The sequence below is a fragment of the Mesoplodon bidens genome, assembly GCF_964165515.1.
Source record: "Mesoplodon bidens genome assembly, chromosome: 2".
In the NCBI taxonomy this organism is placed as follows: Eukaryota; Metazoa; Chordata; class Mammalia; order Artiodactyla; family Ziphiidae; genus Mesoplodon; species Mesoplodon bidens.
In genome coordinates, this window is record NC_138177.1 from 91,282,172 (window position 1) to 91,300,626 (window position 18,455).

General features: G+C 39.3%; 1 protein-coding gene across 1 annotated transcript in view; it reads left to right on the plus strand.

The window, feature by feature from the left end:
- Nucleotides 1–18,455, plus strand: part of VAV3 (vav guanine nucleotide exchange factor 3) — a 407,347-nt gene that overhangs the window by 377,988 nt on the left and 10,904 nt on the right. The window contains exons 24-25 of the mRNA XM_081216948.1: nt 349–436; nt 6,662–6,791. Coding sequence (XP_081073074.1) covers nt 349–436; nt 6,662–6,791 — 218 coding nt within the window. The remainder of the gene's footprint in view (nt 1–348; nt 437–6,661; nt 6,792–18,455) is intronic.

Consider the following 18,455-nt stretch of genomic DNA (forward strand, 5'->3'; position numbering starts at 1 on the left):
CATTGTACTTGATGTGTGTATGTTTCTAGTAAATCCTAAGAATTATAAATTACTAGATTTTATTTTGTTTTTCCATATTCCCAAATTGATCTTATAAATAAATTGGGCATAATGATTGATCAAATCTAACCCAACCCCCCACCCCGTCTCACTTCAAATATTGGTTGTATCTTCAACCAATCTAGTGAATATATTTTGTTAATTAGCTGTCACCAGTGTATTGGCATAGGTATATATTTTGCCTTCAGAATTAATTCCTATAATGTTATTGGGGCATGCCCTCTGGTAATTATTGATTTCTACTGATTAAAAACACATTTATATTCATAAGTTATCCATTGCCCACAGGTACAATAATGAAGCAAAGCACATCAAGATTTTAACAAGAGATGGCTTTTTTCACATTGCAGAAAATAGAAAGTTTAAAAGCTTAATGGTAAGCATTGATTAGTTCTTTTCAATCTGTGGTCCTTATTTTTCTCTTATTAGAAAGGTCAGTTTAATTCTAGTTTCTTGGAGTATTTGCTCACTGAAACATTGTTTAAAGAGAATCATAGCATAATTTTGCAGCAGAATCCTGAAAATTTTAATTGTAAGAATTCTAGTTAAGTTTTATATTGCCCTAGACATATTTTTCATTGTAAACTAAATTTACAACTTTAAGATAATATTTCAGAGTCCACACTAGAAGATTCTTAGAGCCACAGACACATTCAAAACAATCAACTTTCAGTTACTTGTGTTTTACCTTGTTTGAATGACACACAGCAGAGTTTTAACATGCTTCTCTTTCTTCCTCTGCCTCTATCTTTTCATTCAGGCAGAGGAAGATATTTTAAATTATAACATTAAAAAGTTGTAATTGGTAAAATACCGCTCACATTTAGGTTCATTTCATGCAAAACATACTGTCAAATGGAAAACCTTTTTGTATTTTCTGCTATTTTAGGTGATCTGTACTACAGTTCTCCTTCATTACCTTGGACAATTAAACATTAACAAGGTGGCATTTTTACCACATGACAGTGATATTTCATAGGAATTTTACATTTAAATTGAACAGTATGTTGTTACCAAGTTGTTTCAAATAAATAAAGATTATTAATTCTGATGATTTTTAAAAGTGTAACTTAACATATAAGAATAGTATGGGGCCTCCCTGGTGGCGCAGTGGTTGAGAGTCCGCCTGCCGATGCAGGGGATACGGGTTCGTGCCCCGGTCTGGGAGGATCCCATATGCCGCGGAGCGGCTGGGCCCGTGAGCCATGGCCGCTGGGCCTGCGCATCCGGAGCCTGTGCTCCGCAACGGGAGAGGCCACAACAGTGAGAGGCCCGCATACCGCAAAAAGAAAAAAAAAAAAAAAAAAGAATAGTATGTTTATGTCATATCAACAATACATATATCAGTATGTCATTACATGTGCATTGCTTGTGCACATGTGCGTTTACTGTCAATGCTTGTGCATTGACAGTAAAGAAGAAAGTTCTTATTTCATGAAAAACGATCTCAAGTCTGTTTCTCAAGTTTGCAAGAGTTTCTTGAGATAATGAAGAATTTGGAGATAGGACATAAGATGCATTTGCAGCACTCTGCTAAGTACTTTGAGTAACATTGGGAAGGACCACTCATTGATTGCACCATCAGTCAAATGATACACACTGCATCATTCCAGAAAACATCTCAAAGCACTTTGCAGATGTTAACATTAAAGTAAAACAGTGTAAGAGAGCCTTACAAAATAAGCCAGCTTGAAAGCCTTATCTAAAAATTTAGAACTGCTTCAAGACAAGAATCAGCATTTTAAAGAAATTGAAGCATCTTGAGTTGAAAGAAAAGTAAGACAACCTCTCTGGACATAAATATCACATTCCCAATTCAAAAGCTAAGGATGGGTAACAAGACTGTGTCCTGGAAAATGTAAACCCTGTCAAGTTGGCAACCAAGATCCAGGTATCCTCTCTGCTGGCAGTGAGTTATGTTCTGCTGGAACAAGCAGGCTGTGCACAGAGAAAACTGGACCTGAGGAGGTTCTTCCTTAAGGGAAAACCTAGCAGGGTGGCAAGTGGATGCACAAATAATGAGTAACAGCCCCAGCTGAGACATGATAAAAGCGTGAACAGGGAGTCTCCACATCGCTGCAAGATAAACCAGCTTGACTCTCACCTGAAGAAATTAGGGTGGTTGGTAATGAGGCTGCTCCGCGGTATTATAGTTAATATGAGACTTAAAAAAAAAAATGCTGTAGGGCCAAAGCTGACTACCAGCCTTGATGACTTTGAAAGCAGCAAAAGGGACCTCCATCACAGGAGATAAGCAAAGAGGCTGAAAGGAATAGTCACTGGAGAGGGCCAATCAATTCAGCTCTTCGTCACCTGGATTCAGCTCAAGAAAGTTCCTCATCCTCTAAGGTTAGATGTGAAAAGCCAGTAAATACTGCATGACCTGGATTAGTGGACACAGATCCTCAAGTTCCTATCTGCATGTAAAGCTGTTATTATAGTATAAGCAATAAAGACCCAGAATTCAAATAATTTGGACCAGAGAGCAGTAAAAGTTTCTGCAATGATGTTCTGGAAAGGGAATTAAAAGTAGTTGTCACAGAGCTAAAATAAGCTCCCCTTATATGCTATTTGTAAAACATCAGAAATGCCACTGCAAGAGACACATGCTTGTTTTTTCCTCCATATCTGGGGATCTTTTGTAAGGAAGTACATAGTGCAGAGGGTTAAAGGGAGGGGATTAGGAATTAACTGCAAAACTACAAGGAAAAAAAAAAAATTCAGCCAAAGGATATGACGGACAAGGAGCTGAAAAATCTCAACCTTAGATGAATACTTCTGTCAGATGTTACAAAATCACTGTAAACGTTGCTGAAGAGACCGTTGAAGTTGTCTGGACCTACCTCCTCCTCTTTGTTTCTGTTCATTTGTTGAACACATTTATATTGAGTCCTCACTATGTGAAGTTACTGTGTTTTTGCACAATTCAAAAAGGACTCAACTGTTCAAAACAGCTTTCAAATTAGTAAATCTCTGTGTACCGAGAACCTCACAGTAGTGCTGTCCTTTGACCCTCCACTGGGAAATGCCACATGGATACCTGATCAGAAGGGATGGCTCCTATCTCAGTAACTAGCCCCTCTGGAAGGAGAGAGAGGGTTCACAGGCACCTTGGGAACATAGGGGCTTCTCTGAACCTGCATAATGCAACCTCAATGAGGTTACATTTTATCGTGTTGGTCTCAAATAACACAGTTCCCATTATAAGTACATAACAGTCTATGCATTGTTTCTTTAGTTCAGTATCTTCCCATCATGGCTGGTAAAGTTATATTCATCTACCTAATGACACTCATTAGGGCCTGGAATTAAATTTAATTTGGAAAGGATGTAAAATGAAAACGAAATCCAGAATTTGTTTTAAATTAGCCAGTTTCTTGAAAAGAAGATTGGCCTCAGGTGGTTATGACCTAACCTTTTCCCTCTGGTTTCAATGGCTTGGTTAATCAAAATCTTTGGTTTTCTTAGTCATTAAATCCAAATTCTAAATGAATTTCTGCATCCAGATTACAAGGCATTAATTTTGTTCTAATTTTCATGTATGCCAGACAGTCCATGTCCAAATGCTGTTTATAAATCATCTCCACTGCCTGTTTCCTTGGTAATTGGAATGACTGGCTCTCACTCATTATTTTTCAGAGACCTGAATTGTTGACACCACTGTGTCAGTGTGAGATAAGGAAAGCTTAGCAATTTCTTTTGTTTAGAGTCTTCTTATTTACTTGTAGTACTTGAAGGTCAATGATTGCTAAAGCAGAGGTGGATTAGACTAAAATACTGAAAGGCATAAGTTGGAAGAGATCCACCATGGCACTATTAAATTCTGCCCAGTTAGAAAGATGTAGGAAGATTTACCCTCATAAGACTGTAAAAATGGAACTAAAATATCCTCCATGCTTAGTGAAGTGATAAAAAAGTGTTTTACAGCTTACCAAGCCACATGACCCTAGGCCTTGGAAAAGTCATTTTTTTCTTCCATAAAATTTGGAGGTGGGTAGGTATTAAATGATGACCAAGTCCTTTTCAGTATGATAATTCTGTAGTTTCTAGCCAACTTCACATAAACCTAATTCATACTAATTCATGATATCATGCGTAAAATTCATATTACTTATAACAAAATTACACTGAAGTTCAAAGTTATTGGCTTATAATTACTCTCAGGTTTATTTTCACATTTTTGCTAAAGAAAACACATTTCATTCAGTTTAAATGAGAAGACTAAGAGAACTGTTTTATTTTTATATATATATATATATATATGTATATATATATATATATAGTGTTGCTGATGCACATGATAATTAGTGTACTGTTCTTCCAGAGACCTTACAAAATTTTGCATTTAAAGAAATTAAATGATAATACTGGTCTCTAATTAGAATTTAATTCCAGACCTTGCCTTTGCAAACCATGCTAAAATCACCATAATATAAATGCCATATTCTGATCAGTGAAGTCATTTTGAGGATATAACCTTCTGATATTTTAACTTTTTTTTTTTTTTTTACGTTAGTCAGGTTCCACATTCCTTTGCTTCATCAAGGGCACCCATAATCTGGGCGCAAGCAAGGAAGAAAGGATGGAAGAAAAAAAAAATTTTAAGTGTCAAACCCTAGCATCTTGGGTCTAAGAGAACAATTCCTGGAATACCATAGATACTTAGAAAATGCTCCTTCCCTTTGCTTCACTTTTTGCATATTTACATTTGCCAGGTACTATTTGCTAATAATATGATGTAGTTGAGAGCACAAACTTTGGAGCCAGACACCAGTTATACAACCTTGCCCAAAGCTGATTAATCTTACTGAGCCTTGAGCATCAGGGGGAAAAGGCCCATCTCTTGTTTCTTGTTTGAAGATTGTAAGAAACTATATAAAAGGCCTGGCACATGGGATCATGGTAACTCTCATGATTATTCACACGTACCAGACACTTTATACATTCTTTGCTATAGCCTGTGAAATGGTTTATTATCCCCAGATGGGAAAGGTGAAGAATCTCCATTTGCCTTATCCAGTACTTTAGCCAAACCAGGCTCTTTTTAGTTTATGAACGTGGTCTTTATTGTGTTTGTGTCTGTTCCCAGCCTGACTGCTCTACTTAAAATAATCCTTCCCTCCCCTCCTTCCTGGCTTTTGAAATTTTACCTGTTCTTCAATTTAAGCCAAGCTACCTCCATCATGAACTCTTCCCTTATCCTCCCCACTGAACTCAGAAAAGGAAGCTCTCTTTCTTGCCTTTGAACTCCCATAATCCTTCACTTTCCTTCAAGGGTGAGGACACCTAGGAACCTTATCTTCAAAATCTCTGTGACCCCTGGAACTCCCCGCACGATGCATTCCACAACTCACCCGAGTTTGGTCAAAAATAATAAATAGGGCTTCCCTGGTGGCGCAGTGGTTGGGAGTCCGCCTGCCGATGCAGGGGACGCGGGTTCGTGCCCCAGTCTGGGAGGATCCCACATGCCGCGGAGCGGCTGGGCCCGTGAGCCATGGCCGCTGAGCCTGCGCGTCCGGAGCCTGTGCTCCACAACGGGAGAGGCCACAACAGTGAGAGGCCTGCGTACCACAAAAATAATAATAATAATAATAAATAAATCATTGATAATCCTCTTTCTCTTCTTTCGGGTGATTTTTGGCCCGACTGATTTGTTTTGGCCCAACTGATTTGAACATACCCATTGAATGGAGATACTGAATCGATGACAGTGTGGTTTTTTAAAGAAATGAGTTGCTTTTATACTGTTTGTTTTAAACAATAGTGCTGTAGTAGAAGCACTGAATAATTAGGTTAAAAGTGATTATGCTTTTATTTTCATTTCAGGTTTTTCTAAGAAACATGTCTATAGTACTCATCTAATGATAGTATGCATTTTTCCATTATGAATTAACCATTTTTCAATTTCTGTTTAAAGTAGAGGGATTCAGATTTGTGCAGAACCTATGAAACCAACATCTCGAAAGAAATTTCCTGAAATTTTAGCATGGAAGATGGTGGGTGGTTATTATATTAGGCTTGGATGCATTTGGGGCAAATTAGGTATAAGAGAAAATTGGAAAGAACTACATTATTGACTTCTAGTAAGTACCAGATGACAACTATGAGAAGGGCACTAACACTTCCTCATAAGCCAGAAACAATGTCAAGTAAGTAGCATTTGTGGTTTAACAACTTTGGCTTACCATGGAAAAGTACATTTAGGATTGAGTTTGTTTTTCTGCTTATGTTGAAAGAAAATGCAGGAAGCTAGAAATTGCTATATATTCATAAAACAGCTGTTGCCTTTCTAAACAAAAATAAAGGGAGGTATTTCATAAATAAGAACAATAATTACTGCTCTGAAACTGAGGTTTAGTATGGTTTCTCTTTACTTACTACAACTGAGTGAAGACTAACAGGGGTAACTCACATTATAAATGGCCCAGGTAGCAACGACAATTACTAGTTAGGTGTCATGCACCTCCAGGCAGCAGGGAGAGATGATCATTTACTCACACTAAGATAGGCTTATGGAAAATTTAGCATTAAATTGATCATCCCTCTATTGTATATAATTACGTGTCAAGGAGTTCATGTGTTTGATTCTTTTTTCCTAAAGGAACTTGTGGAGTACTACAAGCATCACTCTCTTAAAGAAGGATTCAGAACCTTGGATACAACTCTGCAGTTTCCATACAAGGAGCCAGAACGTTCAACTGGACAGAGGGGTAATAGAGCAGGCAACAGCTGTGAGTATTGTAATTTAGAATACAATTTGCTGTCACTTAAGGATCGAAGGCACGATAACATTAAACATCTTCATTCCAGATTTTGGAGTAGAACCAATTAATATGCTGATGCATTTAACAAGGAATTTTTCTGGAGCAAAGCAGAATCAGATGGACCAACAGGTTTATGAACATGCCTAGATTTAGTTCTTCATGCCAAATTAAAAATCATGTGTGTGTTAAATCCATCAGAAATATAGGGTATGTTAATATGTAAGTTTTGTACTTTTCACTGACTTTTATATTAGCCAAACACTTTTTAACTGATACATGTTTATGGTCATAATCCTGTTTGATTAACAGTATTTAAGCAAGGCTGGTGCACAGTTCTCCCATCTAACCTTGTACTGCAAGTCTTCTTATAGATTCTATTTCAATGATTACTTTCGGAACTTTGAAATAGCTAAAAGCATGTTTCCTCTGATGCCAATATTTAAAAGTAAACATTAGCCACTTCTTTTCAGAATGAGCACTGTACCACAAATAATCACAAAAGATTAGCACACAGACCGAAAGCATGTTATAGTTTGAGTGTGAGTTCAAGTCAAAAACTTTTTTCTCGTCACCGTTTAATGTCATATAATCTTCCTGTTAATAGATATAGCATGTAAAGACAACACTATGATGAAAAAATGCTATGAATAAAGTGTGATTTCACCCCCTTATTTTAATTTCATAAAACTTTTTTAGAAGAGAAAGGAATACAATTTTATTACCCTCAGAAGGTTTAGCCTAAGCAAAATAGGAATATCTAGAGGTATTTGAAAAAAAAGAATTTGCATCATGTAATATAACTTTTTTTCCCTAAAAGCAGAAACTGAAAGGGAAGCAACGCTCAGGGCACTAACACCACCAGTAAAATTTCATAACATTTCCATAAAGTAAATATACAAGTAATTTGTCACATCAACTGACATCTTTTTTTTTCAATTTGAATAACTTAATAGCTGTTCTCTTCACAAGGATCAGTGATAAATGAACAAGATTGTGCAATGAAAGTAGTCAGAGCACACTTTTTGTTGAAACTGTAAACACATTAAAATTTATCTTTCAGTTTTTACCCCACTGTTACCCAGTTATCTTAGATGCTCATATAGGCCATAAGTTTTGTTCATTCAAAAATGGAACTTCCCCGGGCTTCCCTGGTGGCACAGTGGTTGAGAATCTACCTGCTAATGCGGGGGAACGCGGGTTCAAGCCCTGGTCTGGGAGGATCTCACATGCCGTGGAGCAACTAGCCCCGTGAGCCACAACTACTGAGCCTGCGCATCTGGAGCCTGTGCTCCGCAACAACAGAAGCCGCGATAGTGAGAGGCCCATGTACCGCGATGAAGAGTGGCCCCGTCTTGCCGCAACTAGAGAAAGCCCTCGCACAGAAACGAAGGTGCAACACAGCAAAAATAAATAAATTAATTAATAAACTCATACCCCCAACATCTTCTAAAAAAAAAAAAAAGGAACTTCCCCTTAAGAAACAATTTTTTCTACAAACTTCTTAAAAGCCTACCAGGGTTATGACATTTTTCCCTACACGAAAAGTATAATTTTCAATTCTTTTACTTTGCCTTCCCAGTAGCAGGAGATAAAGTTGCCCAGGAGGTCAGTTACACTAAACATCCTGTCTGAGTTTTTTGCTTAGTTTTAGAAAGTCCAGGTGAGAGGGACTGGCAGTCAGGGAGAGCCGGTATCCCGGTCAGTGGAAGGTTCTTAACCCTCTATTTCACTGTGTGGTCACTCTCAGGCACTCCTGTGCTTGGCACATGTGGGTGCTCAGAGAATATTGGTCAACTACGAATGAAGTTGCCTAGTTTAAATTTTTTTCTAGTGTTTGACCAAGTATTCAGTGCTCAAACTTGTTTAGCCACTAGGGATGGCGTTACAGGCTCTTTTTCTTTTTCAAAGCATGGCCAATAACATGATTTTGAGCATCCATGCAAGCTACATTCAGTTATTCGTTCCTTCAGCATATAATAATTACCTAACGCAGAAAAGGCGCTGTTCTAGGTATTGGGATTCAGCAGAGTCCCTATCCTTATGGAGCTTATATTTTAATGAGGCAGCTCTGGCAAGTCTGGGTTAGGAGTTTGATATTTTTATATAGGATGATCAGGGACGATCTCACTCCTAAAGTGACCAGAAAGAAGTGAGGGCATGTGCTGGTATGTCAGTCAGCAATAATTTCTTGATGGTCTACACTCCAAGATTATTCAGCAGGATTATAATCTTAGATCAAGTGTATATTATCCCAGTGTTTTATTTACTTGTTGCTGACTTTCATATGAAATGAGAACACTATGATGATTTTGAGGACTGAATGAGGTGCTATACATTGAAGCATTTAGCAGAGTGCTGGTAACATGGTAAACATGCCATAAAAGTCAGCTGCTGCTGATTCTACCACTTCTACCACAGCTGCTGCTTTCCTACTACTACTAGTCACTCCTCTAACACAGCAAACATTTTCCTATATTTCTAATTGTTGAATTACTAGTTTTAACTCATAGCAATTTACATCTTTGTTTTTATGATTTTTTAAAATATCCCTTGCTTATTTTATACCAAGTCCTGATTAAACGTTAACCCTTAATTAAAACACTGCTTCAGTTTTTACACGTGTCTCTCAGGAAGTGGTAAAGAGGAAACTACATATTCTGTATAGAAAGATTGTGTAGTATGTCTTTAGAGTCCTTACCTCTGGTTCGTAGCTCTGGGCGTGCTGCTGAATACCATCTCAGAATAACTTTTATGAAGAAATAGTACCTTGGGATACAGGACAGGGCATGGCATCTTCATTGCTTCTAAGTAATGGAGGAAGCAGGGCAGGCAAGCCAAAGCCTAGGACCACGCTGTGTTCTGGGTGGAGGTTGCGATTGGAGTTCTAACTCCTGAAACCTGCGATTTATTATTATTTTTCTCTTACATGCTATATAGTCACCTTGGAAAAGAAAGTCCCAGGGCATCATAGAAGAGGCTGCTTGCTTCTGTATTAGTCTAGGTTTAGATGTTCTTGGGAGAATTAAAAACTCTTCTCAAGTTTGTAAAATATGGTAAGATTATGACAGGCCTACCTCATGCAATTGCAAACTAACATATATAAAGACACTAATTAGAATTAAACAGACATCCAGAGTATTGGGCAAGGAGTGTGTAGCATTTGTAGGTGAGGAGCCCGTTGTAAGCAAGGCTCTTTCCTAGGGCTGTGAGACTATTTTTGCCTCCACAATGACTTGAGTGTTTCCAAGAGAGATGACGAGAGGAAGGAAGAGAACAAAGAGCACTCAGGCACATCAGTGAGCCGTTGTGCTTCCCTAGAAACTGCAGTGGCTCCGTGGATGATGTTCTGCCCTGTTCTGTGGATCTGTGTAAGAATCCCATTACTTTCCAAAAACGGTCGCAGGAAACGTGCCTTAGACTGCTGCGGGTGTACCCCTAGGGCTTGTGTATTTGAAGGGCACTGAACTGACTTTTGCCTTTCTTGCGCTACAGTGAGCGCTTAATTATTTTCAGGTCTGCTACTGAGTAGCTGTCTGACCCCAGGCAAGTCACTTGGCCTGTTCGGGCCTCAGCTTTCTCATCTGATGAATAAGGAATGAGATTGGATATTTTATTATGTTCTTTTAAAAATAGCATCCTAAGTTTCTTTCTTTGTATGCATGAGAGAAGGAGGTAAGGTAGAATGGTAATAGACTGTTACACTTGGAAAAGTTGCACAATTAGCTGTTGCATTACCTATTAATAGACCTTAAGCATTTTCCCAAGTAAATGGAGAATTAGTTGGACCACAGAGGTGGCTAATGTTTAAAAAAAAATATTGGTTATCACTATATTTACATGATCTCAAAGTGTCTTCTCACAAGACCGTATTAATTACTAAAGAGGGAAAATAGAAACACCTAAAAGTGATCAAAGTTAACATCACCAGTAATGGGACAACTAGATATCATGCACCTCCTAATGTGATGCTCTGAGAAGGATGTAACATCACTTTTGTGGTATTCCTGCCCTCCAGGGTGCACAATTTGAATCGAATCATGAGGAAGTATCAGAGAAACCCAAACTCAATGACATTCTACAAAATAATTGGCCTATGCTCTTCAAAAATGTCAATGTCATGAAAGACTGCAGAATTGTTTCAAATTGAAGAGAAGACCAAAGAAACATGACAGCCACATGCAACATGTGATCCTAGGTTGAATCCTGGACCAGAAATTTTTTTTTTTTTTTTTTTTTTGCTATAAAGGACACACAGGGAACAATTAACACATTTTGAATAAGTTTCTAGATTAAATAATTTTTGTTTTTGATAATTGTACTGTGATTATAAGAGAAGAAAATGCCTTTGTTTTTAGGAAGGACACACTGAAATATTTAGAGATAAAGGGCATTGTCTGCAACATATTCTAAAATAGTTCAGGAAAATATAGAGATGATAAACATGGTAAAATATTAACACTTGAAGAGTTTGAGTGAAAAAAATATAAGAATTCTTTGTACTATTCTTGCTACATTTAAGTCTGAATTATTTCGGAAGTAAAAGTTTTAAAATTTCGAGATGATCCGTTTACCTTAGGACTAACAGAATTGGGAGAAAATGGCAGCATTCTCCTCTTTCACCTGTTCCAGGAGCAGGGGCAGCTTGGTGCACTGATTTTAGGGTGTGTAGAGTATGGAGTAGGATGTATTTGAACCATCTCTTCCTTACCTGTTACCTCACTGTATTTACTTACTCATTCCTTCATTGTTTTATTCAACAGTTATTTATTCAACACTTACTATGTGCCGGGTCCTGTTCTGGATGCTAAATATAACAGTGAATAAGATGGATAGGAACAAACATAAAACAAATAACTTCATAAATAATCACAAATTTTGATAAGTCTTGTGAAGCAGAAGCAAAGTGAAAGTGTACAACAAGAGGGCCTATTTAACCTGTAGGGTCAGGGAAGGACATTTTGAAGAAGTGGCGTCTAGACAAAACTTAAAGGATCTATGTGGATTGGCAGGGTGTGGGTTAGTGGTGGTAGGGAAACATTACAGTGAAGAAGCAGCTTGTGTGAAGGACATTTAACAGGAAATAACTTCACACGTTTAAGGAATTAGAAGGGGATCGAAATATTTAAAGCATACTGAGTGGATTCTAATATATACATTGGGAATGTACTGAAGCTTTATAAGCAGAAATGATATGAACTGATTTACACTGTTTTGAAAGATCACTGCCTACTCTGTGAGAGTGGCTTGAAGGGAGGCATGGACCAAAGAGATGAGTGAGGAAACTACTGTAGATGTCCAAGGGAGGGATGATGGAGGTTTGGACAAAAACTGAATAGAGACAGTGGAGCAGGACAGTGGTCAAATTTTGGTATAACCTGGAAGTCGAATTGATTGGATAAAGGAATTGAGGTAGAAGTGGTACATGTATGATACACATTTGCCTTGGATGACTGGCAAACGGTGAAACCATTGGACTGATCAAGAAACAAAAGAGACATAACATGTATAGAGGAGGAGATAATACATTCAGTTGTGCAGAGACTTTCAGTGCCTGTGCACACTCGGGTTCAGTAGGCATTTGACATTAAGAAGAGTGGTTGGGGTTGAAGATAGAGTTTTATGAATTGCTCACACTTCGTTACATAGTTTACATAAAATATAGCATTATTTTTATACAGTTTTAATGATTTCTTCTGGTATATTGCTCCCTGAAGCCTTAGGAACCAGGCTCCTGAGCTTCCCATTCTCAAATTGCACTTTGCACAGTGCCTTTCAAGAAACACGTGTTCAGAAAGGGCTAAATGAGTGAAGTCAGAGCCTAAGGTCTGTGGGAGACATAGCAGGTATTAAAGCACTATGTGTAGTTGTTATTTGAAAAAGCATGGAGAGATAGGTGGGCTTGAAAACAAAATATAGAACAGCATGATCCTTTTGAGGTGGTGACAAATATTATAGCAATTCTTCAAAAATTGACAAAGGCTTCCTGGGTCTTTGGGACCATGCGAATGACCTTGCAGGAAAAAGTAAAAGCCAGAGCCAGGGCCCAGGCTGCTTTTCCCTACTGTGGTCTTGTTCCTTTCACGCAGGTAGTCCCATTATTCTATTAGCCATCTGACAAGGTGCTTAAGCTTCATTTTAGCCAGTGTTTTAGAAACTTGGAGAATTTGTATTGTTCATATTTATTTAACTCACTGTAACATTATATAACTTGCTTATTCCTGATAATTCTTGAAACATCTGATAATGCCTTAACCATTATTTATTAGTTTTATCACAGTGTAATAGTGGATAATATTTATTATCTCCTTCATACACACTCCTCAAACATCCACTTATTTTTTACCTTCTTGCCCTTGTAATTCAACATATCTATATTCATCTACTTTATTCTGATCTCCTAATTTTATCCTCAGTCTTTTGTCATCTTTTTCCTTGGTCATTTGGCATTTGGGTTTGATTTAATCTAATTTTATCCTGGTAATTTAAATATCTGTTTTAATCTCACTGTAATAGCTTCCTATAACTGCCTTAAAAATTACCATAAATGAAGGGGATTAAAACAACAGAAATTTACTCTTATGTTCTAGAGGCCAGAAGTCTGAAATCAAAATGTTGGCAGGGTTGGCTCCTACTGGAGGCTTTGAGGGGGAATCCATTCCATGCCTCTCTTCTAGTTTCTGGATGGCTGCTGGCAATTTTTGCTGTCCCTTGGCTTACAGACACACCATTCCAATCTCTGCCTTGTCTTCATATAACTTCCTCCTCTGTGTGTCATCTCCCTTTCTCTTCTTTTATAAAAACACTTATTTCATTTAGAGCTCATCATAATACAGGATGATTTCATCTTGAGGTCCTTAACTTACATCAGCAAAGACCCATTTTCCAGATAAGATCACATTCACAGGTTCTAGGCAGACATGTCTTTGGGGAGGTGAGGCACCATTCAACTCACTATAATCTCATCATACTAATCTTAAATTTTTCTCCAAATTTTTCCATCCTTATTTTTTTCTTATTGGAGTTATAAGAGGACTTTGCATTATTAGGGCAGATGGGTAGTCAACGGATGGGGAGTTACAGTGAAGTGTTTTCAATGGCTTGTAACTTTCCTGCAGTGAAACGCACTGTCTTCCTGAGAGAGAGCACTTCTAGCCAATGAAAGTTTCCCAAAAAGGTCTACAGGACCGATTGTTTGAAACACTATATAAAATACTTGATATAGAATAAGAACCTAGTAATTCTGTCTGATATTCAATAATTTAATGATTAAAAGAACACTATATTTTTCAAACCCCTTTAACTTATATTAATGTCTCCAACTGAATGTTTCATGAATCACCAGTCCTGTGAGAAACATCATGAAAGGTTTCGTTTGTTAAACAGATGTACCAGAAGTGCTGCTTGTATGATATAGGAAAGTGATGAGTTTCCCAAGTTTATTTCATCCTGCAACACTGTCTCATAATGTGTAATGTTTGTATTATGAGCCATGAGAGAGTTAGTGTATGTGATGTACTTAGAACAATGTCTGGCACATGGGAAGTGCTCTGTGCATGCTTTTCTATGGGCTAAGGTGGTTCTAACATATTGCTGTCATTTTTATACTCTTTTTCTCAGGATGTCTATCATGTCCACAGAACTTACTGTTCTTGGGCAACTAATCAACTACAGCTGAACATGTTCATTATTAGGTCATTCTGGCCTTCCCTTTTTTACTTACTTGCTTCAGGAGCTTTAGTAGCTACTGTAAGCAATTTTTATCCTGAACCTGATAGCTTTAAGAATTAGTAGCCAGTACCCAGGGTCCCTTCAGAAATCTATAGCTTGCAGATCGAAATTCTACAGATTCAAGTAACCTCACTCAAAGCTGTCCTTTTGGGCTTCCCTGGTGGCGCAGTGGTTGAGAGTCCGCCTGCCGATGCAGGGGACACGGGTTCATGCCCCGGTCCAGGAGGATCCCACATGCCATGGAGCGGCTGGGCCCGTGAGCCATGGCCACTGCGCCTGCGCGTCCGGAGCCTGTGCTCCGCAACGGGAGAGGCCACAACAGTGAGAGGCCCGCATACCGCAAAAAAAAAAAAAAAAAAAAAAAAGCTGTCCTTTTTCATGTTTCAAAACTCAAAAAGCAGTCCTTATGTTTTAATATGTCTCATTTTGTATATTGTTCTTTCTATAAACCTTATTTTCTAAATTAAAAACTGGTCTCAATCTGTGTAATGTTCCCTAATTGACTATAGTGTCCTCATGTGGCAGCCCTGATCCAAGGCTTTGGTTTTTCTAGTCTCTCTTCCCTGTAAAACAAACATAAATAGAAAGGAATTCCTTTTTTTCTTGCTAAAATTTGGATCAGTCTCCTAGCTTTGAGGAACAATGCTGAGAGCTCTTTTATTCCTCATATATACCACTGATATGCAGCTTCCCCTACTGAATTCCAGATCTGGATAAGGGAGCCGGTCCGACTTGGCCAGGGTTTCCCTTCATTCACTGCTTTATGCATTCAACATTTTTGAGCATCTACTTGCACTTAACACTCTACTGCACATATCCCTTGGGTGTTACATACAGTTTAGCTTAACAGCTGAACAATAGACAGGAATGCAGGGGGACTCTGGTATTGAGGCACTTCAGACTTAGCAGCAGTGTCAACCCTGGTAGAGGCTTTCTTAGCAAGTGTTTTTTTGTGACATTCCTGAGAGGTCATCCTCAGGCTTCACTTGACACTCAGGTGACTATGTCTACGGCCACACAAATCACCCAACTTATTTATTTTATAAATTTATTTACTTATTTATTTTTGGCTGTGCATGAGCTTTCTCTAGTTGCAGCGAGCAGGGGCCACTCTTCATTGCAGTGCAAGGGCTTCTCTTGCTGCGGAGCGTGGACTCTAGGCGTGTGGGCTTCAGTAGTTGTGGCTCACAGGCTCTAGAGCACAGGCTCAGTAGTTGTGGTGGACGAGCTTAGTTGCTCTGCGGCATGTGGGATCTTCCAGGACCAGGGCTCGAACCCGTGTCCCCTGCACTGGCAGGTGGATTCTTTTCTTTTTTTTTTTAATAAATTTATTTTTGGCTATGCTGGATCCTCGTTGCTGCGTGCGGGCCTCTCATTGTCACGGCCTCTCCTGCTGCAGAGCATGGGCTCCAGGCACGCAGGCCCCAGCAGTTGTGGCACATGGGCTCAGTACCTGTGGCCCGCGGGCTCCAGAGCTCAGGCCCAGCAGCCGTGGTGCACGGGCCTAGTGGCTCTGCAGCATGTGGGATCCTCCCGGGCCAGGGCTCAAACCCGTGTCCCCTGCATTGGCAGGCAGACTCCCAACCACTGCACCACCAGGGAAGCCCCTGGCAGGCGGATTCTTAACCACTGCACCACCAGGGAAGCCCCCTAATTTATTTTTTGAACAGAATTTTTTAATGCTTATATTGATCCAGAAACTTGACTTATTGGAGCTATTTACCATCATTAGCTCATCTCTTCAGAATTACTCAAAGTTAAATATGCTACATACACACTCTACCATGATTGCTCCATTGTCATACACGTGGTTGCCAAATCTGTCACCATCCTGGCCACTCTGCTATGAATACACTCAAATTTGTCAGAATTGAGCATAAACACTTCAAGATTATCTGACTTGCTCGTTCAGATCTTTTCCTATTCAAAGCTCAGTCTTTCTACTCAAAGCTCCATCTTCCCCTGTTAATTTTCCCTCTTTTTCTTTATCCTTCTTCCTCATAGGGCAGTTCTCCAAGAACTTCTCTCCTCATCTCATCTTTAGTTATTACATTCCCACCAATAACCCCACAGGTCCCCACATTCATTCATTCAACAGACCTTTATTGAGAGCCTACTGCAGGGTTGGCACTGTTTAAATTGCTGGGGATACGCAGCAGTGGAAAAAAAAAGTCTCTGCCTTTGTGGAACTCACATGGTAATGGGGAAGGCAAATAATAGATAAAAAATAAATTATATAGTATATTAGAAGTTGGTGAGTGCTCTAGAAAAGATAATCTAACAACGTAATGCTACTCAGGAGTGCTGGGGATGGTTTATGATTTTAACTGGGGTGGTCAGATGATGAGGAACAAAAGTAGAGATTCATTTTTCCTCCTTTTGGTAGTTAATAGAGAGCCGGCTCAGCAGTTTTCAGTTCTCAACAGTAGAACAGGCTAATACCAGCCACTGGCTTCCAAAGCTCTCCTTTCTAACAAGGTCATTTGTATGACCAGTGTCTTAGTCTGTTTGGGCTACTATAACAAAACACCATAGACCAAGTGTCTTATAAACCACAGAAATTTATGGCTCACAGTTCTGGAGGCTGGGAAGTCCAAGGTCAAGGTTCTGGCAGATTTGGTATCTGGTAAGAGCCTGCTTTCTGGTTTATAGAAGGCACCTGTGTCCTCACATGGTGGAAAGGGGTGAGGAAGCTCTGCAGGATTGCCCTTTTAGGAGCACTAATCCCATTCATGCAGGCTTCATTCTCAGGACCTAAGCACATCCCAAAAGCCAAACTTCCTAATACCATGGCACGAGGCATTAGGTTTCAACATATGAATTTTGGTGTCTGGAGGGGGACACAAATATCTGGTCCATAGCAAACAGGGAGTTTCTGCTATCATAAACTCACATAAATGCCCCATCCACCTGAAGAGCAGGCTACTGGAACTTTGACCACGGTGTGTACAGACCATCCACACCCAATCTAAGCAGTAGGACAGTGGGAATTTAGGGGATTGAGTACCCTCTACCTACTTCTTTGCTTGTAGAAAACCCTGCTTTCTCTCTGCACCACATGGCACAAGTGGTATGCGTCCATGACTCTTTTATGGGGCATCAGGGTAGGCCTCGTTGTGAAGGTAACACTTGAGTAAAGATTCAAGGAAGTGCGAGCAGAACAGCCAGGGCAAAGTAAGGAGCATGTATGACATGTGCAATGTGGCCAGAGCAGCAGAGATGGAGTCAGAGGGGCAAGGGAGGCCAGCCTCTGTGAGGCTTTATAGGACTTTAGCTTTTGTTCCGGAAGACATGGGAAGCCATTGGAAGGATTTAAACAAAGGAGAGACATGGTCTGACTTGGATTGTTCTAGAGTCTGTGTAAAAACAGGAAGACCAGTTAGGGGGCTCATGCAGCAATCCAGGCGAGAGATGGTAGCAGCCTGGACCAACATGTAGCCAGATGGGTCACCTTTATAATATATAACCGAACAGGACATTCTGACACATCAGATGTGAGACAGAATAGCAAGAGAAGACTCAAGACTGTGACTGTAAGGCTTTTGGCCTGAGCAACCGGAAGACTGGAGATTTTTGTAGGGAAAGGCCCAAATGGAGCCTAAAGTCTAGTCATAGCACTTTCTATCCAAGATGAATAATTCCCATATCTCTGTATCATCTCTGTGTCTGTCTCTTTACTAATTTGTAAGCTCCTTTAGAGTCGATGCTCTGTCTTATCTGTTAAATCTCCAATAGCACCTTAGCACAGTCCCTGGCACATTAGTAGTTATTTAATAGATGTCTGCCAATTATTGTTAAAGAGTAAGGATTTAGGATCAGGTTCACATCTTGATAAACTAGATGCCTATAAATAATCCGAAATCCCTTGAAGTGTCAAATGATCTAATTTTCCATAACAATAAA